Source organism: Alligator mississippiensis, chromosome 13, assembly GCF_030867095.1.
Source record: "Alligator mississippiensis isolate rAllMis1 chromosome 13, rAllMis1, whole genome shotgun sequence".
In the NCBI taxonomy this organism is placed as follows: domain Eukaryota; kingdom Metazoa; phylum Chordata; order Crocodylia; family Alligatoridae; genus Alligator; species Alligator mississippiensis.
In genome coordinates, this window is record NC_081836.1 from 14,663,422 (window position 1) to 14,686,774 (window position 23,353).

A 23,353-nucleotide genomic window follows, 5' to 3' on the forward strand; every position below is an offset into this window, starting at 1 on the left:
TACTGAATATTATACTTTGCCAACAACTAATTATGGCTAGTATGGCCACTCACCCGTCACACAAGACTACCAGCATACATGTGATCTGAAAGATCAGTTCAGAAGACTGCTGTTGCTTTATTCTGAAAAACAAACAACTACTTCTTCCCAAACTTAACCCAGTCAATGGCATGAGAAATCAGAGCACTTATGTTTACAATGGCTAAAGAGCCCAAGATAGGAAAAAAATGCGTTTCCCCCGATACTACAGTAGGTATGGTGTAATTTTATGGGCCTCTCGCTGTAACATAACTGTTCAGTTGTTGTTTGCTTTGCATTTTAAGACCCTTGCTTATAACTATGTCAAACTTTCACAATTTTGGCTGTGCTCTTCCAAGCCAGCTGTCTTCCTCTGACTGAACTTTTTTTGGAAAAGTTTAGGTAAAAAAAATATTTGAAGCTTTCCCAACAGTGACCAATTAGAAGTATTTCAGGTTGGTCCAACTTCCCTTGAATCCCCTTGTTGACCACAGGTAGAACTTTGTTTCCCTTTTGTGGATCTCAATGGTAGCTTTTCAGTGCTAAAAATGCCACTTAGGAGCAAGTAGCAATTCAATGACCCCTGCAATGTGGGCACATAAGTAGATCTACACAGAGACAGCACACACTGTAGGCTATGCACTGGCTAACCATGCATGTGACTAAATACATTCTTCCAGTCTGGACAGGTACCCGTGCCTAAGTCCTGAAAAAGTAGCTGGCCTGACAATGCCTAACAGGTGTTCGACTTGAGAAGAGTAGGGCCCCTGCAAATTTTAGCCCCAATACCCTAGCAGTTACAGCATTCATTCAGGAAGCCAGAGGCTTCAGTTCTAGACCCACACTTGTCCATGTAAGGTTTGAACTTGCATCGCTGACTTCCCAACAGATCACTCTAACCACTATGCTGCAGGTCAGGCATTATCCAAACCTCTTCTGGACTGGGCGCCTACACAGCCAAAAGCAGGACATACATGGAGTCAGAAGCAAACTAACAAGCCAGGTTAATGGCTCAGCAAGGTAGTTGTTGCCTTAACAGAAAAAAGGGCTTAGGTTCTAGCCTAGATTTTAGTTCCCAATGGGATAAAAGCTTCAGCACTACCCTTCCCACTATTTTATCCAATGACTAAAAGATGCAAGTGGCTCAGCTTCTATATAGTGGTTAGATTGCTGTGCTGGGGAGTTGGAGACAGAGAATGAAATCCTTCTCAGTGAGCGGGGTCTAGAATCCAGGTCTCCAGTTTCTTAGGTGAGTGCCCTCTTTTTGTGGTAGGGCCTCCCGCTTTCTTCCAGGACTTAAACTCAGGTATATGCACGCATAGCCCTACTGCACCTGTTTGGTCTGCCAACATACACAGGCTTAAGCATCCAAAACAAAGCAGGGGCCCAAACAGTCCAGGTAGATGGGAAGAAAACTGTCATTTAGACTTACAAAGGGAAACAGAATTCTGCTCCATGTGTGCCCGCACTATTACCTCCCTTCAAGTACCTTCACCTAAAAGTCACTGAAAAGGCAGCTTAGGATCTCAAGACACGCAATGTTTTCTCAAACAGAACAGCACCGTGTTAAGATATGTGCACTGATCACCAAACTGACTATACAACCTTACTGTTCTCAAAATGCTTCTCCAGGTCAATGTCTCCCATAGTAGCTTTTTTCCTATATTAATTTCTGGTTCAAACTTGCACACCTCCTGGAAGTGTTTAGCTTAGAGCAACTCCCTACTGAAAGAAATATTTGCAGGATCAGATGCTGACATTTAGCAACTCCTAATTAGGACTATGGTATGAAAGTGCCTGTGTATTGAAAGTGCTGCGTTGCTGTACCACCACAAAAATCAGAAATGTGGAAGTCAGCTCAGTGTTTCAGACTTGTGTGTTTCCATTTTGGGTCACAGTTTCAGATTACAGAGGGTCTGGATTGCTACCCAGTGCAATTCTTACCTTTCCTGAATGATCAAAGGATCTCACTCTTGCTACTTTATGCTGCACAGTCGAATAATAAGCCAACTTCGTTAATGACCCACCTGTTAGCAAAAATGAGAAGAGTTTCATGTTACCAGGTCACATATGAGACAGAACTTAGATATTTGGGTAGATACTTCAACCTAGTACTGTTGGTTGGTTTTAAGAGCTGCTTAGCTACAACCAGTCTAGTTAAGCTAAGCACATTATGCACTGACTCAAAGCACACTCATTTAGGGATTGTCTTGGCACAACTAAATCCAGATTTACTCCTTGAAGTGAAAAGCTCCATAGGGTGGAATCAAGTCCACTTGATGTAGGGATGGTGAATAACGAGCACAGATACTGAAGGCATGAGTCCAAGGCTCCAAGTTACCCTTTGCTTAAGCAGGAGCTATTTAGACAATTGAGGCTTTACAGGACTAATCCTCACCCACATACAACCTATTTCACAAGTAGTTATGAGGCAGGAAAAGTGTTCATGGCCATGAAGTGAAAGTGCATGAAGGCAAATGCTTTCAGTAGCAAGGCGTGATATAAGCACATGGCTGAAATCCCTAGTGCGTAAATGCTAGATGTCCATTTCTTGTTGCTGTGAACATGCGTTTAAAACTGACAGGTTTTTAAGGTCTGTTTAAAGACATGCCAAGTAGGTTTTGTTGCATTTGTTGTTCTGAGTTATTTTGTTCAATCAACAAGATTGCATTGCAACACTTAAACATTTATATGTCATTTTCAAGCACAAATTTCAGCAGCATAATTATTCAGCATGTAAAGATACATTTTGGATTCAAGAATGAATCAATGAATCAATGAATGAATTTCAACTCCTTTGAAAAAGGAAAAAAAAACCCAGCAGGAAACATGGGAAAAATTATGTTCCGCATAGATTATGTCTGGACTAAACCTTTTGCTTGTAAAAGGGCTTCAGGAAACAGCCAAACGGCCTCTTCAAATCTGTCAGGTAGAGGAAAATGCAAACTTCAGGGGACTGTGACATCAGGGTATCTAAATGTCCTTTCTTTTTGTAGAGATATCAATGCAAACTGGAAGTTGCTTCATTTGAGACCAGCTGAATTACACTGGAGCAAAATGAATAGGCATAGAATATCAGCCCCAATGTTTAATCACTTTTTAAGTGCTGCAAGTCTTGCGGGGAGTCAGCAAGAGATTGAACAGGATTTGCAAGGATGGGTGAAGCCAAGTCCTAAACACCTTTTAAAAATGACCTCACTATAGATACAACAGAAGTTGAAATAATGAATGAAAAGGCTTCTTCTTCTATCTGAGGTTTTCCCTTCTTAAAAGGCTATTTTTTTTGCTCCCTTACCTATGAACCTGCAGTTTAGGTAACGCAAGGCTTTACTTTTAAAAGGATAGCAATCCCAGTTAAATATCCATATCCCTATCCATGCAACTAAATATCCAATTATGGAATTAGATATGAATAATGAATATATGCATAAAGATATACTATTAAATATGCATAAATGTGCTATTAAATATCCAACTAAATATCCATACCCATGTAATTGCTGGCCTCTGTTTCAAGTGCAACAAGCAAACCTCTAAAAAAGTGAACCAACACCACAAGCTTGTTTATCTCGGTGAAACAAAGTAATCTGCCACCTATCCAAGTCTAGATTTGACCCAAGAGGTAGAAAGCTCTTTCACCCATGAAAGAATCCTTAGTAGATCCAGTCTTTGTACCACCAAAGTAATGCAGTCTAGCCTGCGTCCCACAAATGCGACAACTTTCATGTTGTTGCGTGTAAAGTACTGTACCCTTGCTGGGCTGAGAGAGTGCAAGAGGACAGGAAAACAGAAAGCTTTTAAAATCACAAGTATCCAAGCCATTTGCCAAGCCATTTGGCAACAGAGCTCCTACAACTGCATTAAAAGCCAAAATAATTACACAGCAATATCCTTTTTAAAAGCCCTCTTTCAATCTAAGTGTTTAATAACTGCCAAACTACTTCCTTTTTTTGTCGAATGAAGACTATTTGTTAAGGCTGCTGACATTATGATCAATGTGTGCTTGTTGCTTTGCATTAAATAGCAGAACTTTACCACAAAGCATACAAAAACACACACATCTTTTCAGTATGTGTATATACTGAAACCTGTTATATACAGGATATAAACCTGTTTCTCTTGCTTTGGCTCTGCTTTAGACATGGTTTCCATGTCCACTATCCTTAGTGAGGGTCTCAACCATCAGGTGATCAAGCGCATACGGACACATACAGGAAGCATACTTTCAAAATCCGCTGCCCGTCACCACATGCCCTCCCCTCACCCCCATGCAATTGGAAAAGAGGGTTTTCCTAAATGGGCAGATGCCCGTTCACCTGTAAGTTCCCATTTATTCTCTAATATAATATAGGCAAGGTTCTTTGAGTGATATCTTTTATTAGACCGACTGAGTAGCTGGAAAAAAAGCTTTAGGCAAGCTTTTGGGTGCAGTCACCCTTCTTCAGGCATAGGGAGTCTCTGCTGGCCCGAGACTCCAAGGAATTTAGGTGCATTTGTTCTCTAGTGCACCTAAAGAGGTTCTCACTGAGCAGAGAGTCTTATTGCTGTGACTACTTTACTCCCCACTTCCTTCTCCCTGTGGTATTATTTTCCTTCCATCACCTCTATGCACATCTGGCAGAAATCTATGAATGTAACCATGTCAAATGAGCTACAGGAACAGGGCCACAGTCCATTCCTCTCCTCTTCCTCAGCCCCACCAGAAAAGGCCAAGAGTAAATCTCCATTGTTCTGGGTATTTCCTACAGAGGTGGGCAATCTCTTAGTTATCTAAGAGAGAGACTAGAAGTGAGTTGTTACAATGTGCCAGTTCTTACTATACTAGCCCACTCTTTTTTCCCCATCAAAACTAACTTTTAGTTTCTCTCGCTGTTGGAGAAAGCTGAGGGCAACTTATAAGGTGGCCACTACATTTTAAAAATCTCATCGTCTCCTTGTGATAAGAGGTAGCAGGAGTTGCAAACAACTCCCTTCCCCATCTGAACGCAGAAAGAAAAGGTTCTTGAACCTTGTATTGAAGGGTGCCACTAACAAGCTGTAGCCAGCACGGAAAGAAAAATCAGGAAAGAAGATACCTCCTATCCTTTCCTCACAGAGCACAGGACTGTCAAGAATTCAGGCTTCGAGCTGCTGTGTTTGATCCATAAAACTAAAAGCTTAATTCTGTGCGTTCCCCAGCCTGTGCATTTTTCCCTCTTCAAATGCCTGTGAGGGTGTCCCCTTCATTAAGAGCTATATTCCTCTTGAAATCCTTGCACTTCGCTCATGATCCAGAGTGGTGCGGTACATGCTCAGCTGTCGAATCTTTTACACAACCATGTCTTTCCAACTTTAAGTGAAAACCAGAAAGGATTCAGTCATAATATAAGAATCCATTTGAAGACTGAACAGGAGGCATCACACTGGTACATTCAGTGTCAAACTTTCTCCAAACTGACATTTTACTGCATTCGTTTTGTTTTAAGCTAGGTAAACAAGCTGGGTTTTGAAAGTGGTAGAGAGGAGAACATACCAGATAAATGACATCTGACGGAGGTCAATTCCACATGACCGCTGACAACCCTATATGGTCACCGAGTCAGCAAAGCAGACTAGCTCTCAGACCCACTTTTTCTAAGGTGCTCAGGCCTGATTCTGCACGTCAGCCACAACCGTAGCTTCCAGCAGAAGAGAAAAATCATCTATTCTCCTACTGGCTTTTTTGAGTTGTATAACAAAAATACAGGGGTAAACAGGAACTGGATGAGTCTGTGCTTGGAGGGAAAACTGAAGGGAAGTCAGTCAAAGGCTCCTGAAATTTATGTGCATGCTGAGATCCTTACTAAAATGATGCAGAGAAGTTCAAAGTGATTGTGAAAACATTGCAGTTTGAGGTGCCTACCAGGCTAGCCATGCTTTTAGCTTGGGTCCCCCCCCACCCAGTTGTAAAGACTTAACCTATTTTGGACACCGGTTGAACAGTTGTGTTGGTGCCTCGGGCTTTATTGCTAATCCACTCCTCTAATTCTGCTGTGACCCGCCGAAAGGGAATGCTAATTTTAATTCACATTCCAACGAACGCATCATCCACCGCAAGGAATGAAGTCTCCAGACCCGACGGAGGAACTGAGTTTTACTCTGACGCAGAGGAGCGATCTGGCTTCCTGCAGCCCTTTCCCCGCCTCGCACGCTCGTCCCCGCTTCCGTGTCGCGGGGCCCGGGGGCAAGCTTAATGAGCGAAGAAGAGGAGAGCGTGTTTTAAATGGACCAAATCTGCTGCTAGTGACTTGCCCTAAAGACTCAGTCCCGACACGAAGGGACGAACAACTTCACTCACGACGCAAGGAGCATCTGGTCTGCCCCTGCGCAGCTTGCACCAGGGAAGAAAACAGACAAGACCAAAAGGAAAGTGGGGGGAAACATCCTCTTTCCTCCAGCCCCTCTGTGTCCCAATGGCCCGGCAATCTCCGAGTGGGAAACGTGTTCATCTCGCATCCCTACGCTGGTCTTCACATGTTTTATGCCCTGATGATTATGGGGCGAAGCGAAGCCGCCCGGCGCCTGCCCTCGCAGGAGGAGCTGGGTCTTGCAGCAAAGCCAGGGGCACCGCAGGATGCCGGACTCCTGCACAGATCAGCCCCCGGGGCCGGAGCAGCGAGGCCGGGGGTCCCGCGCCCTCCTCACTGCCGGAGCCAGGCCACGGGGACCCATCCGAGTTGTTTATCTCCCCGGCCCGTTAGCAGCTCCGCGCGGCGGCCCGCTGGGGCTTGTAGTCCGCCGCGCGCTCCTAGCCCGGCCGCCGGGGGGCGTCGGGACTACACGTCCCGCCCTGCCCCGCGCCGGCCGCCCGCCGCGGGGGCCGCCGGGAGCCGTAGTGCGCCTGGCGCTCGCAGCGCCGGCCGCCGCGCCCGGGGGACTGCATGTCCCAGCGCGCCCCGCGCCACCGCAGGCTGCTGCCCGGCCACCCCGAACGGGCAGCGCCGCCGCCTCCCGCGGGCCCGGCCCTCACCGATGTCTATGGCGAAGCACTTGGCGTTCTCCAGGTTGCGGAAGATCTCGTCGGGCGGCAGCGTGATGCTCTTATCCAGACTGCCGTGCCCGCTGCTGCCGCCGCCGCCGCGCCCGCCCCGCGCCGCCATTTTGAACGCGCTCCGCTCCTGCCCTGCCTCATCGGTATGCAAATACATGCGCATATATTTACATGTTAATATAGGGGCTGCATATATTATGCTAAAGAGCTGCGCTACAAGGCCCCGGCCCTAGGGGGCGCCCGTGGCGCGGGGCGGGCGGGGCCCTGTCGCTGCCTTGGCGGGAAAAACCCACCCGCTGGCCACAGCCAGCTCGTCCCTTTACACTGCCCCTCGCTCCTGCCCTCGGCTGGCGGCGCCGCACTGCTGCTGGCCTGCACACACGCCATCGCCCTGTGCCCAGCGCCCTCCTTCGCCGCCTCGGGAAGGGCAGGAGAAGGAGAAGGAGGAGGAACGCGGAAGCCATCGCGCTTGGCATGGGCTGCACGTCCCTGAGGCCACGGGGAGGCCACGGAGGCACCCAGGCCCGAGGGGGTTGCGCCTGCCCAGGCTCCTGGTGGCGGGGCGCGTGCCCCTGTGGGCACACATTTGTGCTGCGCCGTGCGCGCCTTCGCGTGGCTGCCCTGGGGCGCCCCCGCCCGCAGGCGGTGTGAACCCACGTGCCCGCTTAGGGGGTCGGCGTGGAGCATCTCACATAGGGTGGCCGTTCGTCCGGTTTTGTAGAGGACAGTCCGGTTTTCTGATCCTGCGTCCTCTATTGATATGAAACTGGACACCTTTATGGCCTCTATTTTTCACCACCTGGCACCCCCCACAGCTGTCTGTGGAGCTCCCCGCTCGCCGCCCTCGCGCCACCGACACGGCCGCCTGCGGGAGCTTGCCGTGCCCCCCAGCCTCGGGCGGTACGCGGCGTTCACAGTGGTAGGGGATAGTTGCATGAAATAAAATTATCCTCTGTTCTTGAGGTGCCTCTATGGCTACCCTCATCTTGCGTGCCCTTGGTCCACGCCGTAGCTGGCGTCGGCTGCCTCCCCGTGCACCGCTGCCCGCAGGAGCCTGGCTGTTGCATACACTCGCGGTGCTTTGGTTGGGCCACAGGGTGGCAGGGCTGCTCGTGTCTAATCTGCGCTCAGTCTCACCTCAAAGCAGGATGTGACTCAAAACCAGAGCCTTGATTCAAAGTGAGATACAGAGGTTACTCAGAGTCACACCGCCGCTCTCCCTGCCTTAACCCAGTAAGAGGACAGTCAGGAGGAGGGAAAGCCCTAGAGCTCAGTGTGAGGTAGGAAGCTTGGTGGATGCCCCAGCAAAATTGAGGGGTAGGCAGGATGCAGCAACGCATGAAGAAATGCATTGCAGGAGACAGCAGTGCCCTCGGGCAGCTTGGGCAAGTCTTGACAGCTGGCTCTTTGTTCTGTGGCTCGGGGGCAGATTCATTTCCTCATTGCAAGTGCCGGTTTCTTAAGTTTTTTCTTTGTGTATATGATCCTTTAATCCTGTGAGGAACAGGAAGGCTGGTAAGGAATGGAGGAAGATACAGATTTAATTGCAATGAAGGAGATTTAAGAGATGGAAGCAAATTTAGAGTGCTTTTGTGACCGAAGCAATAAATGTTAATAGTATAACAGATCCCTACCTATAGTGCTTCACGTCATTAGATCTTCAAGCACCTCAAGCAGAAGGTTGGTATCATTCCCATTTTACAGATGGGGACACTGAGACACAGAAAGGTGAAGTGATCGACAAGGTCATCCAGTAGACCAGTGTCAGGTCTGGCAATAACACCCGAGACTCTTGTGGGCCAGCGCGATACTTTTTAATGTGCTGCCTCCTGACGTAGATTTTCATTTTTTTGTCCCCAAATCTCCCTTCTCTGGTCCTTAATACTTCTGTCATTGGCCTCGGTGACCAAAGTGCTGTTGATTTCAGTGGCATGGAAATCATTTTGTCTGTGCGTTTTGGCTTTTCCCCACCAGGATAAAGTGAACAATTACACACATTTTCCCTTTTGTATTGGAAGAAAATGTGAGTATCTGAAGTTTTTTACAACGACAGCCATTGGCTCACACCTGTATAATAAATGACAGCAAGGGAACATAGCACAAATTCCTTTAGTAACACTTCTTTTCACTTGGGAGGTGGTTTTACCTGATTCAGAATGCCTTTAAAACAATGCTCCTGCTTTTGACAGGTCTCACAGGTAAATTGGTACTACCCCACTTTCTTAATCCGGTTGTGGAACTGAGACTTGCTGCTTTGACATTCCTGGTCTCTGTAACCTTTGCCAGATAACTTGGGTCTATATTTTCAAATGGGCATTGCTTTTGGAGAGCTCCAGACCTAGTATCGGTAAAGTGAGGATAGTAAGACAGGAGGGTTAGAAGATACCCGTGTAATTATTTGTTAAAGAGATGTCTGGTGTGTGACTAACTAGTTGCAAAAGGGTCAGTGGTAAACATTTGGGTCTGTGAATCTGTTAAAAGACCAGGAGAGCAATGAGAAAACTGTTGCAACAGAGTTCCTGCCCCATGTCTGTGTACAGTCTCAGTACCAGGGCCACCAGCCTTGTGTCCAATATATTTGCCTTGTTAAACCCAAAAGGTGGATGTCAGCCAGCACATTCAACAACCCCACTCTCACCCTCAGCCCTCCTTCCTCCCTTCCCTTCCCTTCCCTACCCCCCTGCCCTTTACTAATGAAAACCTCTAATTACAGCAAGTGAATTTACAGAGAAGGTTGAGTAGTAGATACCCTGAGGCTGATCCTGGCACATCTCATTCCCTTTGCCTACTCCCTTCTGCTTTCCACAGCCAAGGAAGCCTGATTGAGGTTCTTTCTGAATCTTTGTCAGTGCCACAATCTGCTTTAACCCCTAGGACTTGCTTAAATTTCTATGCAAACCTGGGCTGCTCCACAGCTGAACTCTGATTCTTCTGTATCTATTATGCCTCCAGATACATCTGTAGTGCAGTGAGTAGCTTGAGTGTGTTACAGTGTTCCTGCTTATATTGAGCTGTGAGTGCAGTGTGGACACCTCTTCGGCACAGCAGTTCTTTAAATCACAGGATCCTGCAAATCATTTTACAAGAGAGGCCCCAGCTGGCAATTTCACAAAGAAAAGAACAACTCACCGGATACAGATTCAGTAACCAGATTTTATTGTCACTCAGAGCCAAATTTTTGTGGCTTTTGAAATGCAAAATAATGCAAAACAGATTACAGAGTCAGTGCAGCTTAAACGTACATATCACTCCAAGGATGGTAGCAAATCAGCAGTCTGCCCCAAGCACAAGGGTACTGAAAACACAAATAGAATTTGTACAGTCACCTTTTCATGAAAGGCTTTGCTAAGCATTTCCTGTAAATTCGACAACACATGCCGTAACTTTCCTTTCCTATAAGGATACAAGTGATCTATTGCCTTTACAAAAGGCATTGCACATACTAAACCTAGCAAATTGTGCTCTGCTCTGAGAGCCATACATCCTGAAGAATTTCCTCTACAGAACTGGGGTTGCTTTTCATAGTACGCTTAGCGCACCCTACAAATATTGTAGAACTTGTTACGGCAACCAGGTGAGAGCCACATTTTCAAAGGTGTCCCCCAATGCAGCTACCCAGCTTGGGATTTTCAGCTGTGGCTGGAGTCAAGCAGGGGTATCCCAGGAGTCTTGAAACGGGTGGCTGAGATGGAGGTGCTCCAGCTGAGCAGACACCTTTGAAAATGTGAGCCTATACTTCTTAGAAGTTACTTCAGTTTAACCCAGCATGCGCATGCACCACCTCAGCGTGGTCACACACCAGGAAACGTTCCTCTCTGAACAACTCTTTTCAGTCGTCCTCCCATGAGGACTACAGGGTACATTCTTTTAGAATAACTCTCCAAGTAGTGGGAGCTTTTAGGTCCTTCTGGGAGAAGGGAAACTGATGTCCAAGCATCATCGTGCTCTGTAAAAGGAAAGTGCTCTTCCCTACTCATTAGAGGAGTACACATACTTGCACAGCAAGTTGCAGGCTCCTCTGGAATACAAGCACATATCCAGAAATAAAACAGAAGTCCTTCTCATCTACCAGGGCCTCCAAAGACTGCTGGAGGGCTTCAGCACTGCCTGTTTTGCAGGAGCTTGGTGGGAGAAACAGGAAGCTGCAGAAGAATTTGAGTCTTTGGCGGCCACTTGAGATCTCTGGAAGTGGCGCAACAGTTTCGTCTGAGTTTCCAAGTTGGCTGAATGGAGAGACAGGAACTGAAGAGCCTCTTTGAGGCACCAGGAATACCCTTCACTGTAATCCTGCTGCAGATGCTGAGATGAGGGGAAAGCTGGAATAAGAGGAAAGACAGAGTTTTAGACAGGTCTGGCCTAATCTTCAGCCTAGGCATAAGTAAAACTAGCAGACAGGAGCAGTTTGAAAACAGAGAGGGAGATGCACTCACTTTGGCTGTATTTAAGGTAGCTGACAGTCATCTCCAGGATGTCGGCTTTCTCCAGCTTGGAGTTGGGCTGGTGTCTCTGGAACTCCTTTTCCAGCAGGACTTTCAGCTGCTCGATGCTGCTGTTAATGCGATCCCGGCGCAGCTTCTCCACCATTGGTTTTCTCAGCTGTAACACGAGAAGGCAGAGAGAGAATTAGCCACCACCTTTCCTTTCTCATCTGCTCCAGCTAGGAGGCTTTGCTTTGAGCAGCCACTCTCAGACACATGGTCACATGCGGCAGATACTTACTCTGTTTTTCTCTTTGGGTGTTAGGATTTCCAGTGCAAGAGTGTTAGGGGCCATTATCCCAGGAGTACAGGTGCTGACTTCACCTCAGATCTTGCTGTTCAGCAAGTGATACAGGGAGCTGGAAAGTGCCTCTATTTATACCCCAAAGCTGCATACAGATGCCTGGGGCCTAAGCTCCTTTGAGTTTCCCACACTCACTAGCCAATCCATGCATTTAGCAGGACAATAGATAGAGCATCTATTACAGCATGGTAAATTGACTGTGAATTGCCTGGGGATAATACCCTGCTCCCAGCGGAGCAGGTGGACTGGGGAGTGTGTTACACAATAGGAGCTAGGCTAGGAGGGCTGGGGAGGAACGTGGGAAAGCGTTCGCCATCATTATAATCAAACTTGTGCCTGATGTTGGGACCATCAACATCTCAATATGCTGCCTTTTCCCAGGCTGCGGTGACATTAAGCACAGAAGACAGCTCCCAGGAAGAGAGAACAGCCCCTCCCCTTGTCCTTGTCCAGAGGAGAAGCCAAAAGGGAAAAAGTTTCAAATTAGAGGGACTAAACCTTTTCATTGACATTAAACCGTGCTTGGATGAATACAGTGCTGGTCAATTTTCAGGCAACTAGTGATCAAAATCAGAAGGGAGAACACATTGGGGGGGGGAGGGTATGTATATTTTTTTAGGAAATTACCATGTGAATTGCTTTTCCTTCCTCAGTCTTACATGCATTTTGTTTTTTTCTGTGACTCTTTACAAGCCTTAAGTAAATTTTGATCCTTTGCTTTTGTCTGGGCTCCCCCAGCAAATTAATATCATAATAATCATGCTTTTTCCTAGCATCTTCCATTTAATGTCTTGGAGATCTTTGCAAACGAGCCTGAATCAAGCCTGCCGTTGCTGTAGTGTCCATCAGCTAGCTATGCAATATGAAAGCAGGCGGTATTAGTTGCTTTTACAAATGGCAAAACAAGGGCACACAGTAATTCAGCCCCTAACCCACTTTGTGCCTCAGTTATCCAGTCTCCAAAATCCTAAACCTGCAGCACTTCCTGGCTCCTGGCCCAAGCTCACTTGCTCTCTCTTACAGAGCCATGTTTTGTCAGCATGTTTGCTGTTGTATGCCCTCTGAATTAGGTGTACTTGGCATAGTCAGACAGACCACATGGAAGTGGGAGAGCAGGACCAGGATGGGCAGGCTCCTGGCCATTGAAAGCAGTGCTAGTTTTTTTTTTTTCTGGACTCTTGCCAGAAATCCTGGTTCCTATTCCAGACCTGTTGCATTACTGGTAACTTGGTTTGAATCAGTTCTTGTCTGGTTACTTCTTTCTCCTCTACTATGGCCCTGTACTCATGAGTGCTTTGAATGGCATGCTTATAAAACACATGGACCCGGATACACGTTACTGCCTTAATCTATATCAGCAGGAGCAACATTCACTGTTTAAAACCTTGTCTACCCATCTAACACACACAGCTGCATACCGTGGGCTTCACTTAGGGTGCCTTGCAACTATTAAATAGTAAAATCCTAAAGAATGATGAAAATATTGCATCTGGAAATAAGCCCTAGCCACAGGGCTCAGGACAGAAGGGGCAAGTTGCAGAAAGGACTGAGCAGTGGGGACCCTGAAAACACTTTTCGGGGGAAAAATGCTTAGGGGCCATTTAAGAGAGATAGGAAGTTCTGGCACGTAACAAAATTGCACTCTCAAAGGGCCACCACACCACAGGCATAGTCAGGATGCTGGGATCCAACACGTAAGTTTGCAAGGTCTCATGTTGACTGGGGCCCTGATTCTGCTTTGAGGTTGAGCTGCCGTGTTTGCTCAGAGCTCTGTTGGCTTCAGTGAACTGCTGTGTCCTCTTGTGTGCTATGCAGTCAGTCCAGGACGGAGCCTGAGAGGGACCCAGAGCAGAGACTAGAACGCAGACCTTCTGACGCCTATTCCAGACCTGTTGGATCGCCGGTTAACTTGTTTCACAGCAGTGCTCATTTGGTTACTTTAGTTAAGCTGAAAAACACATAAGGACCGGATTTTCTGTGCAACTTGGTTTCCCCATTAGTATGAAGAAGTTTACAAAAACCTCACCTGATGCCTTTGTCAGCCTTTCATCTAATGTGAACCTCAGGTTAGTGACTCCCCTTCTCTGTGCCTCAGTTTCGCCATTTGTAACACAAGTACTTGAGGCTGCATATAAGTAAATAAGAATCTGCCCGGGATTGTTGTGAGGATAAACGTGCTGAAGTTTGTTTTACTAGCCATGACATTTGGTCATCCAAACCCATTCATACTGCTCACTTCTGTAATAGTTAACTCCGTGACTTCCTGTGACAGTGAATTCCATGTCAGCTTCCTCCTTCCCACCTTTGATATTTTAATGACTTTATTATTATTGATTGTCAAAGCACATCACAAACTTGGGTCCCCTAGAAAGTTCAGACCCTAAGTCTCTTTATCAGTTCTGTGTTGCTATTGTTATCACTGGCCAACACACGGGTGTATGCCTTGATCTTTGTCATCGCTCATGGCAAGATATAACTCGCCAGGGTGTCTACAGAGTCCCCAGGCTGCTTGTCAGATGCACTGGGATGGTAGGTTGTGCCACGCACTGGATGAGAGGGCTGTTCTGTTTGCAGCAGAAGGGCACCATGAGGTGGGAGGTTTCCTTTGGACAGGAACGCTTTGATCCAATTTCCAGTTCTAGAAATATGAAACGAGTGGTTTTAAATAATGCCATCCTACCCCCAGCACAATGCTGCCGAGTCCAGAGGATTGAACCACCACCCATTGATTAAAGCATTATGCCTTTCTCCCAGTGCTGGCCAGATGGTGCAGCAGGCATTAGCTTTCCACTCAGGACCTGCGGAGGCACACTTCTTTTGTCAACAGTTTAACACTATGAATGGGGCGCTGTGTGGGAAATGCTCAAGATCCCGGACTCACACCATCTGATGTGAATGGTGAACCAGGCAAGCCGCCTTGCGTTGCCAGCACAAAACAACAGCCCTCGGGGGTTACAAACTCCAGCTTCTCTCCCTCCCTCTAACCAGTTTGAAAGACGCCAGAGTTATAGCACCACCCCCGCCTCCTGAACACATCCTATTGATGAATCAAAGAAAAGCATCATTCCTTTCCCATTTGCTTTGATTGTGTTCTTCAGGGCTGAACACTTTATGATGAGTGGATATGATAACAGGGAGGGATTTGATAGCAGTCTTTAAATACAAAAAAGGGTGGCGATAAAGAGAAGGGTGATCTGCTGTTTTGTGTGCCTGCAGGGAACAGGACAAGCAGTAATGGGCTTAAATTGCAGCAAGGGAAATCTAGGCTGGATATTAATTAAGATGAACTTTCTATCAAGGTGGTTAAGCACTGAACAGATTCTCTGGAGAGGCTGGGGAGTTTCCATTTACTGAACGTTTTCAAGTGCAGATTAGATACTGTAAATATTTTATTGAGATAGTTTAGACAGGGGTGATTCTGCCTGGAGCAGGGGGTTGGACTAGATGACTTTCTGCCAGTCCTATTTTTCTATGACTCTACAACCTCTTTGAATTGCTATTCATGATAATCTCAGATTGATAAAACTTCTTACTTTAAGGGTGTTATATGAGAAAATTCTGTATGGAAGTAAGTAGGCACTTTGTACAGATACACACAGGGTGACTGTATTTCTATCGTTGTGGGGGAAATTGAAGCAACAGGGTGATTAGAAGAGGATATGGCTGTGGCTGCTGTGGTATGCTATACTATGCTCTACTATACTGTACTAACTTGAGCATCAGCAAAATCTCTTTGTGCATCAGCATGTGTTTGTATATATATATATATATAGTATGATTACTAGGTGTAATTCCAGTACAGTCAAGGTAGTTGCCTTAGGGCTGAATTGCTTTTTCTGCATTACTCACATTTAGTTTATGCCATGTGATATCTGTTTTCTTGTAATATTTAATTTTGACACATTGTAGGATCCAATATCCATAAAAAACACAGACATATTGGGGCATCTATGATACTTGCCCTCATGTTAGAAAACAATGTGTACTGTCAGGAGTTCCTGTTTATATTGGCTAAAAGGTTAGGCACTTTTTAATTATTTTCTTTTCTAATTAAGAGGAAAGCTTCAGTTTATTGAGCAGCCTATAAAGTATTCATGTGCTCCAAGATCAGCCATTATCACCACCATGTATCAAAGGGAGGAGTTTATATCTCGTGACTCAGTACCACTGCAGACCCAAAAGATGGTGGGGAAGGTTGTTCTGTGGTTTTTATAAGGTAGCATTTTTGTTTCCTCTTGTGAATGGAGTGATGGGTTGTTAGAAATAAATCACAAAACCTAGTACCATGGTGGAAATGCATTAGGCAATTCTAGTGTTTGTAAATTAGCTAAATGCTGTAGCTTGATCATTCCCTTCTTCAGGATCAGATCTCATTGCTGTGAAATATGGGTCCAATCCTGAAAGATACACCAGTGCTTGGCTGTTTAGCCATTTGCTCCAGTAAGTTCAGCTCTCTTACAGCTTTGCTCTATTGGAAAGTATTTGAGAGTCTCCTGGTGAATATAGTTCACCTTCAAAACTGTGATCAGAGTCTCACAGGAGCAGAGAGGGGCTGGTCTGTCTAGTTATGCTCACTTTGTCATATTGATCATTAAAAGTGGCAGAGGTCTCAACTCCTCACATCATTTGTGAACATACTGCACATACAGAGTCTGAATTCCAAGTAGAAGCAGCTTTCACTGAGGCAAGGTGCATGGCAGTCGTTTGGTTGTCTTTGAGAGCAGTCGGTTATTATGGAAAACTGGATGACCTAAAGAATCGGTAGTGGACCATGTCTTTGTCCACCTTACTGTCACTGGATGGTGGATCTAGCCCAGTGATTGAATGAGTAGGGCCAGTAAAACAAGGACTTCTTATTCCAGAAGCAGTTGTTGTGCTTAATACTATTTGGTAGCCCTCTCAGCCAGCTGAGGTATGGATGAGCTTTAGAGATGAACCAGGCCTAACAGCTCAATTGTGGGGCAGCCTGAAGGAGGCAGACTGGCAAATGCATACCAGCATTACCCCTGGCAGCAGGATACCGTCTCTGTGATTAAAAATAATGCTTAGTCTCCAGGGCTGTGCATCCAGTGTCAAGTTCACATCATTCACTAACTAATTGCTATCCTTTCTACACACCGTCTTCCCTTTCAAGCTACATCTTGCTTTCAGGATACCCCAACTTATAAAATGTGACATTATCATACGTGCATTTCTTAAGGAACAGTTATGATTCCTTTCTTTCTTTCTTTCTTTCTTTCTTTCTTTCTTTCTTTCTTTCTTTCTTTCTTTCTTTCTTTCTTTCTTTCTTTCTTTCTTTCTTTCTTTTTTTTTTTTGTACCTGACTTGGATGGCTTAAAATTGAGCTGACAGTCCATCCGCGAGCCACCTATTTAGTGTCAAAGAGCATAACGTTCCCAAGTTTTAAAAGGGCTTGGATAATACTGATCGATCAACGTGCTCCTTAGGAAAATAGCTCTCCAGATGGTCTATCGGGACAGGAATTGCTGGTAATCACAATGCAGAATCAAAGAGCGTCACTAATGTGGGCTGTTGTGAGGCACGCTTCCTTTGTGATCCCCTTGAATGTCATAAATAGAGGAAGAAAGTGTGGGAAACTCTGAGAAACTCAGGCCCACACTCTGAGGTTAATAGGTCTTTGTCAGGAAAGTATCCCTGGGCTGTGGGATCAGCATAATAAACATCACCCTCCCAAGGGTAGGAGAGCTCTGCAAAAGGGGAGTGTCAGCCTGAGGTGGGACGATCTGAAGTGCCTGCGTGTATTTACTTATTATCACAACTAATAATTAATAAAGAGTTAGCAAGACCTGGGCTTTTCTAGGATCAAAGCAGGCACTTAGAATGAGATCTCAGTATTGGCAATAGCAACCTGGCTAAGCTCACTTGCAGATGCTTCTTGTTGAGACTGAACCAAAGCCTGTGGTTAGAAATCATCAGAGCTCCAGTGACACCAGCCAGAGTCCTGGCTCACTCAAATAAATTGGAGTCTTTCCACTGCTTTGGGTTGGGCTTTTACCTGAAGGCTGTGAGCCTGGTGCTTTCCATATTGTCCCCAGCTTTGTACAGCACCGGGCCTGGTTCTTATTTATGTCAAGGTCCTACCGGAAAGGGGACGGGTATATTTTTTTGTTCTTTCTCACTGTAAAGCTTCTTTAGTGGCACAGGGTATAACAAGGTCTTAGTAGAAATGAAAATTGGACTCTATGCCTTTTCTGACTTTTCTAGGGAATAGGGGTCTGGCAGAAAGAGGTTCTGGCCTTACAGGCTTGGTTCCAATTTCACACCACTCTTCCATGGGGGTAAACTCTTCTCCAGGTTTCTGATTTCCCCCCCAGTGCAAGTGAGGCCAAACGTGCACCCAGCAGCTCTATGAAGTCTTGTTCTTTTCAGAGTTTTCTCTTGATTGTATTTCTGTCTGACTTCAGCAGTTTAAAATCAAGTTGGGAATCTGTTTGGTGCAATTTTTAGCAAGGTTCTACAGCACACGTTACTGAAACTAGTTGCATATAAACTGTAGCAGATATTAACTTAAAGTAAAAATATACATATACTACCAAAGAGAAATTCAGGTGTTACTAATCTTAGTTGAGGCAGAGTACAGTCTGAATGGAAAATAGCTCAGGGTAGTACCAAACTGCATTCCTACTCAGTCTGATTGAGCCAGAAGGACTGTGTTTCTGATACTCATTTCCAGTGGTTTGGTTGGTTGGTTTTTTTTGTTTTTTGGGGGAGTGAGGGGTAATATTCAACTGTCAAATATATGAAAATGCAGTTGAATGTGATCAGCTGATAATCAGGGGCTCACACTAATTGTTACCTATATGATTTCCAGGGATTTACAAATATTTATATAAATCTTAGAGTGTGTTTTGTTTCTATCTAAGTGCCCTTTTTGTTGTTTCCCCTTCTTGAGTAAAGGCAATTTTTATCTCCCAAAATGTGCCATATGACTAATCAAACATTGCTAACAGTGAATAGTTAAAGTGAACAGTTTCCAAGATCTATATCAATAATAAGAATGCCTAGCTCTATTTATATGGTACTTTGCCTCTCTCGATTTAGAGTGGGTACCTCTAATTTTCTTATCGTCCTGGTCCATGGAAATTCAGCTTTTCAAATGAACTGCTATCCTGGAATCCCAGGGGAGATGGTCTCGTGCCATGGGTGGGTCATACAGTCAAGAGGGAACCCTCCTGTGCCCTAAACATAAGACAGGGCTTGGTGGGAATTTTTTTTTGAAAAAAAAATTAAAATAACGTTTCTGAGGCTTGTGTGTATGTTCATTTGGGATGTTAGAGAGTAAAAGATCAGCATCCTTTGCTGCGGTATCGTGTAAGCAGGATGGCTCTGGGGCTACCCAGATGCTACCCTGCTAGCTCCCAGGCAGTGAAATCAAACAGGCTTCATTCACTCTTAAGAAGGCTCCACCTGGTACCCACTGTCAGAAACAGGAATGACTGAGTAGGACATGCAATCCATGTCCACATGTAGGAGTCACAGGCAGCCCACTGCCTCAGTGTTGCAGTTATTACCCTGGTCATGAGTCAGGGCTCTCAAGCCATGGGAGGATATGCCTGCTTTGCTTTCTATATTAGTATCAGAAGGGGAAGGAAGGGTTAAAGAGGGCACTTAAAATATGTTTGATAGTGGTGATATTTCTACTAATAGGGCTGGGATTAAGCACTTTAAAGCTTGCTGCTGTGTGGGAACACATCCATGACGGCTGAGCCCAAGCTAGAGAGAGACTAGCTGGTGCAAAATAGTGCCAGCAATAAAAATACTATCTAACAGTTGCATGGAACTTAGATCTTGGAGTGCTTTCCAAATGCTGGGACACTGCTGTGATATAGGTTTTACAGCATAAGAAACTGAAGCAGAGATGAGTGACATGACTTGCCTAAGGTCTCTCAGCAAATCAGTAGCAGAGCAAGGAATCATGACCAAAAAGGTCTCTTGGTTCCTGGGCCCAGGACTTCCAGCTTTGAATTTTTGACTTGCAGTTTGGCTTCTTCAGAGGAGAGTGTTACATTTTAAAAAAGGAAATTGCAAATAAATTAATTTGGAAGAGAAAAAACTGTGTGTGATCCTGCCTAGTCTCTGACCAGATATAGCAGATATGTAAATTTCTCTTTAAAAGAGAAAGGAAAAGCCTCATGTTACCTGTGAGGGCCTGCGTTTAGCAAGTAGGTTCTTTTCCATCTGAAGACTACTTATGTATTTTCATGCATGTCTGACCCCCTTCCCTGTCCGTCTGCATTTCTTCTTCACTTTCAGGCCTTGAAATTTTACTGTAATTTTTGGTAGCTTTTGTATATCTTTCCAAATGGACAATCCCATCCACTTTCCAACCATAGTCAATGGGGCTGCTTGAACAAGTAAAAACTGTGCACCACAGTGACGATCCCCGGGTGTTTTAAACAGTCGCCCGTCTTATGCAAGCACGCCAACAAAACATTTTAATAATTTAATAATTTCAGGCAAAAAGGGTCAAGGAATAAAATCATTTTATTGACATGTACAGTAAAGGAACCAAAGTCACTTTCAACATCCCATAGAAAGAAAACACAGCAACTTTATAACAGCTTCTAATCTCTTTAAAATGTCCAGTGCGGAACTGTACAGTACTTATTTCCCTTCCCCTACCCCATCCTCATAACTTAAAATACAAATCAGGTACTTCCTTTACAAAAGGCATCAATTATCTCTCAAGTGAGATTCATATGCACTGGGCATGAAGAAAATTTTCTCTACAGTAATTTGTTATCATAATAACTTTCCATAAGAGATTATACTAGAATAGTACAGGAACTTCAGAAGCAACAGCATTTCTGAATCACATCTTTCACTCAAAAGGTAAAGACTCAAAATTCTTTATGATACAAAATACAGCCTCAAAAATACCCCTTCTAGAAGAAGGTTGCTGCCCAATACAGGGCCCGAGCAGCTCCTAAATACCCACAGAAAACAGTGAGAAGATTCCCATTTACTTCCCTGGGCATTGCATTGAGGGCTTTATCAAGCAAAACTCTGATGGAAGTCAGTGGGAGTTTTGCCCTGTAAAGCATCAAAGAACTTGTTCCTTTTTTAGCTTGGAGCCACTCATAAAAACAGCAGTTTCACTGCAAGATACAAACACCATCCTTCACTATGAAGGAAAACTACTTTAGAGACCCTCATTCCTATTGACAGAAAAAAATACCCTCCCTCCCTCTTGGAAATCAGAGTTTCCTACTTGAAAGAGGAACCATTAAAGATCCCTCTAGTTTTGTAGCAAACAAAAAAAAAGAAGGCATGTCCATAAGTCAGTCTACCAGGGCCTCCAGATGGAAGGAGCAACAGCAGTCTTCTGGGTAGGGTGCTTCCTGGGGATCGGGCAGGGCGACGGGGGTGGGCTCTGCACAGGGGGGGAGCAGGAATTGTCTGGGATCATTTGAGCTTTGCAGAAATGCTTGATCAGCTGGGCTTGAGCTTCCTTCCTAGGCTCATAGTAGGACAGGAAATGCAGTGCTTCTTTGAGGCAGCGCAGGTATCCGGTGTTAAAATCTTGCTCTGGGCTTTTCTGACTGAAAGCTGAAAAAGACGGGAGGAAAATGACAGGTCAGCAGCATGTCCAACGTGGGGCAGAGGGAACAGTACGTGGGAAGGGGTTGACTCAGGGGGCCTAATCCTGCATGTCCTTGCTCACATGGATTCATTGTCTTCTCAGGGAGCGAGGACTGGTGTGAGCAAATGTTTAAGGGGGCAGTTGCTGTGGGAGCAGCCCCATGGAGGGTGCAATAAAGCATGCTGTGTACCCACCTCGTGCCTGCAGCTGGCTCTGCTGCTTCAGGTAGCTAACCGCCACTTCCAGGATGTCGGCTTTCTCCAGCTTGGAGTTGGGCTGAAGTCTCTGGAACTCCTTCTCCAGCAGGACTTTCAGCTGCTCGATGCTGCTGTTAATGCGATCCCGGCGCATTTTCTCCACCACCGGCTTCCTGAGCTGCAATTGGGGAGGAGCAGTTCATTACGGATATGCTCACATTGGATTTATTTATATCATCTACCCTGACTCCTCCTGGAGCACTTATCTGTCTGTCTGTCCCCTGTATTGCATCTGTCTATCCTTAGATCTTGTTATATAATTTTGCTATGTAAATGCACATGGTTGACACTGGAGTTTCAGATGTCTAATCAGTGCCATAGAATACAGCCCAACACACACTTTCTAGCCCTGTCCACTTAAAGTTGTTCCACTTACTTTATTCTTCTCTTTCGGCAGGAGTTTTTCCTCTATGTGGACCAAGAAACTGTTGGTGGGAGCCATTCTGATCCCTGTCAGTTATGGGCACTGATCTCTGGGTCAGGGGCTTCTGTACTGAGCACAAGCCTATGACTCTGGAAGCTATTGACTGCCTCTATTTATACCCCAGAGCAGCCAAGCAGATATGTGAGTCTCAGGGTTGTTGGTGTTTCCCACACTTGCTCAGCCAATCCGGGCACACGGTCAAACAATAGAGGAGGCATCTATTAGTGTATGGTACATTGACTGTAAATGCCCTGGAGAGAATAACCTTCTGCCCAAACCAACTGGTGGAGTGTGCAGCGTGGCACTGCAGGGCTGCAGGAGGATCTGGGAAAGCACTGACCCTCCAGCTGGTTGTCTGGGATCAATTGCATTCCAGAGTCACAGCATGTGCCAGTCACATTCATCCTAGGGAGGAAGGCACACGTTTTGGGGAAGGCGGGAAAAGAAGCAGGGCAGCCTGCGGGTTAAAATGAATGGCTCTGCTCCTGAGGAGGGTGCAGTTCACTTGGGGAAAGTGCTTGTTTGTAGAATCCTTGTGGTTTCCTTGTGAGATATGAAGAATAAAGCTAAGCATTAACAGCATTAAGTAACAGGCTTTTTTGTAAAGTGGGCTTTAAAGATGCCAATGAGATGGGGGGGGGCATATTTCAGGACCCCATTCAGGTGTAAATGATGGCTTCAGGTTCTTCTTTATTCCAAACTCTAGTGTCTGAGCCTCTGTTACATCCATCTGGTTCCATTCAGGCAAGGTGGGCATGCTTGAAAGCAGCATTTAACCCACTTTCACTCTGTCCCCGTGCTCTTTTGGTTCCTTCTCCTCTTTAGGCTTCATGCAGGTGTTTTCAGGGGGTGGTAGTAATGGGCGCAAGATGTAGCACCAGACTTTGAACCATAAAGGTATAAGCCTGGATGGGATTCAGACTACTAATGGCCTTCTCCGTATCCCAGCAAGGAGACTAATTATCTAAAACACCAGAAGTGACTCTGCCCTTGGATGGCTTGCTACAAATCTCCTAGGACTTCTCTCTTTCTGATATTCCTGCTTTCAGGCAGTCCCAGAATACTGTCTGGGAATATTGTCCCAGAATACTGCCCCTTTTCACAGTAGGTTGGTGAATCAGGCAAGCATTCTCTTGCAGAGGATGAGACTCTAGGCTAAGTGCTGTGCACCTCTGCCACAGACTCACTATAAATGGCCATTGGCAAATCACTTTGCCTCTGTTTCCTTGTGTGGAAAAAAGGGAAAAAATGATGCTTGC

At 45.6% G+C, this 23,353-nt stretch overlaps 3 protein-coding genes across 3 annotated transcripts in view; all 3 read right to left on the reverse strand.

Moving 5' to 3' along the window:
- The window catches only part of PANK4 (pantothenate kinase 4 (inactive)), a 34,483-nt gene extending 27,347 nt beyond the window's left edge, over window positions 1–7,136 (reverse strand). Inside the window, exons 1-2 of the mRNA XM_014610422.3 lie at window positions 7,007–7,136; window positions 1,963–2,045 (exon numbers count right to left, since the gene is read on the reverse strand). Coding sequence (XP_014465908.1) covers window positions 1,963–2,045; window positions 7,007–7,136 — 213 coding nt within the window. The remainder of the gene's footprint in view (window positions 1–1,962; window positions 2,046–7,006) is intronic.
- Window positions 7,137–10,160: 3,024 nt separating this feature from the next.
- Window positions 10,161–11,830, reverse strand: HES5 (hes family bHLH transcription factor 5). The gene is made up of 3 exons (XM_006278031.3): window positions 11,747–11,830; window positions 11,458–11,623; window positions 10,161–11,343 (listed from the first exon to the last, which is right to left on the reverse strand). The coding sequence occupies exons 1-3, from the start codon at window positions 11,798–11,800 to the stop codon at window positions 11,093–11,095; spliced, it is 471 nt and encodes a 156-aa protein (XP_006278093.1). The 5' UTR covers window positions 11,801–11,830; the 3' UTR covers window positions 10,161–11,092.
- Window positions 11,831–20,296: 8,466 nt separating this feature from the next.
- Window positions 20,297–22,156, reverse strand: LOC102570601 (transcription factor HES-5). Its single transcript, XM_014610351.3, has 3 exons — window positions 22,047–22,156; window positions 21,608–21,788; window positions 20,297–21,379 (listed from the first exon to the last, which is right to left on the reverse strand). The coding sequence occupies exons 1-3, from the start codon at window positions 22,110–22,112 to the stop codon at window positions 21,117–21,119; spliced, it is 510 nt and encodes a 169-aa protein (XP_014465837.1). The 5' UTR covers window positions 22,113–22,156; the 3' UTR covers window positions 20,297–21,116.
- Between the last annotated feature and the right edge of the window lie 1,197 nt (window positions 22,157–23,353).

What these genes read in the sequence shown, in the direction of transcription:
- HES5 (XM_006278031.3), bottom strand. Translation starts at nt 11,800, where the DNA reads ATGGCCCCTAACACTCTTGCACTGGAAATCCTAACACCCAAAGAGAAA. An exon ending in CACCCAAAGAGAAAAACAGA is followed by an intron (nt 11,624 to 11,746) that starts GTAAGTATCTGC and finishes CTCGTGTTACAG; the next exon opens with CTGAGAAAACCAATGGTGGA. An exon ending in CTACCTTAAATACAGCCAAA is followed by an intron (nt 11,344 to 11,457) that starts GTGAGTGCATCT and finishes CTCTTATTCCAG; the next exon opens with CTTTCCCCTCATCTCAGCAT.
- LOC102570601 (XM_014610351.3), bottom strand. Translation starts at nt 22,112, where the DNA reads ATGGCTCCCACCAACAGTTTCTTGGTCCACATAGAGGAAAAACTCCTG. An exon ending in TGCCGAAAGAGAAGAATAAA is followed by an intron (nt 21,789 to 22,046) that starts GTAAGTGGAACA and finishes CCCCAATTGCAG; the next exon opens with CTCAGGAAGCCGGTGGTGGA. An exon ending in GAGCCAGCTGCAGGCACGAG is followed by an intron (nt 21,380 to 21,607) that starts GTGGGTACACAG and finishes CGTCTTTTTCAG; the next exon opens with CTTTCAGTCAGAAAAGCCCA.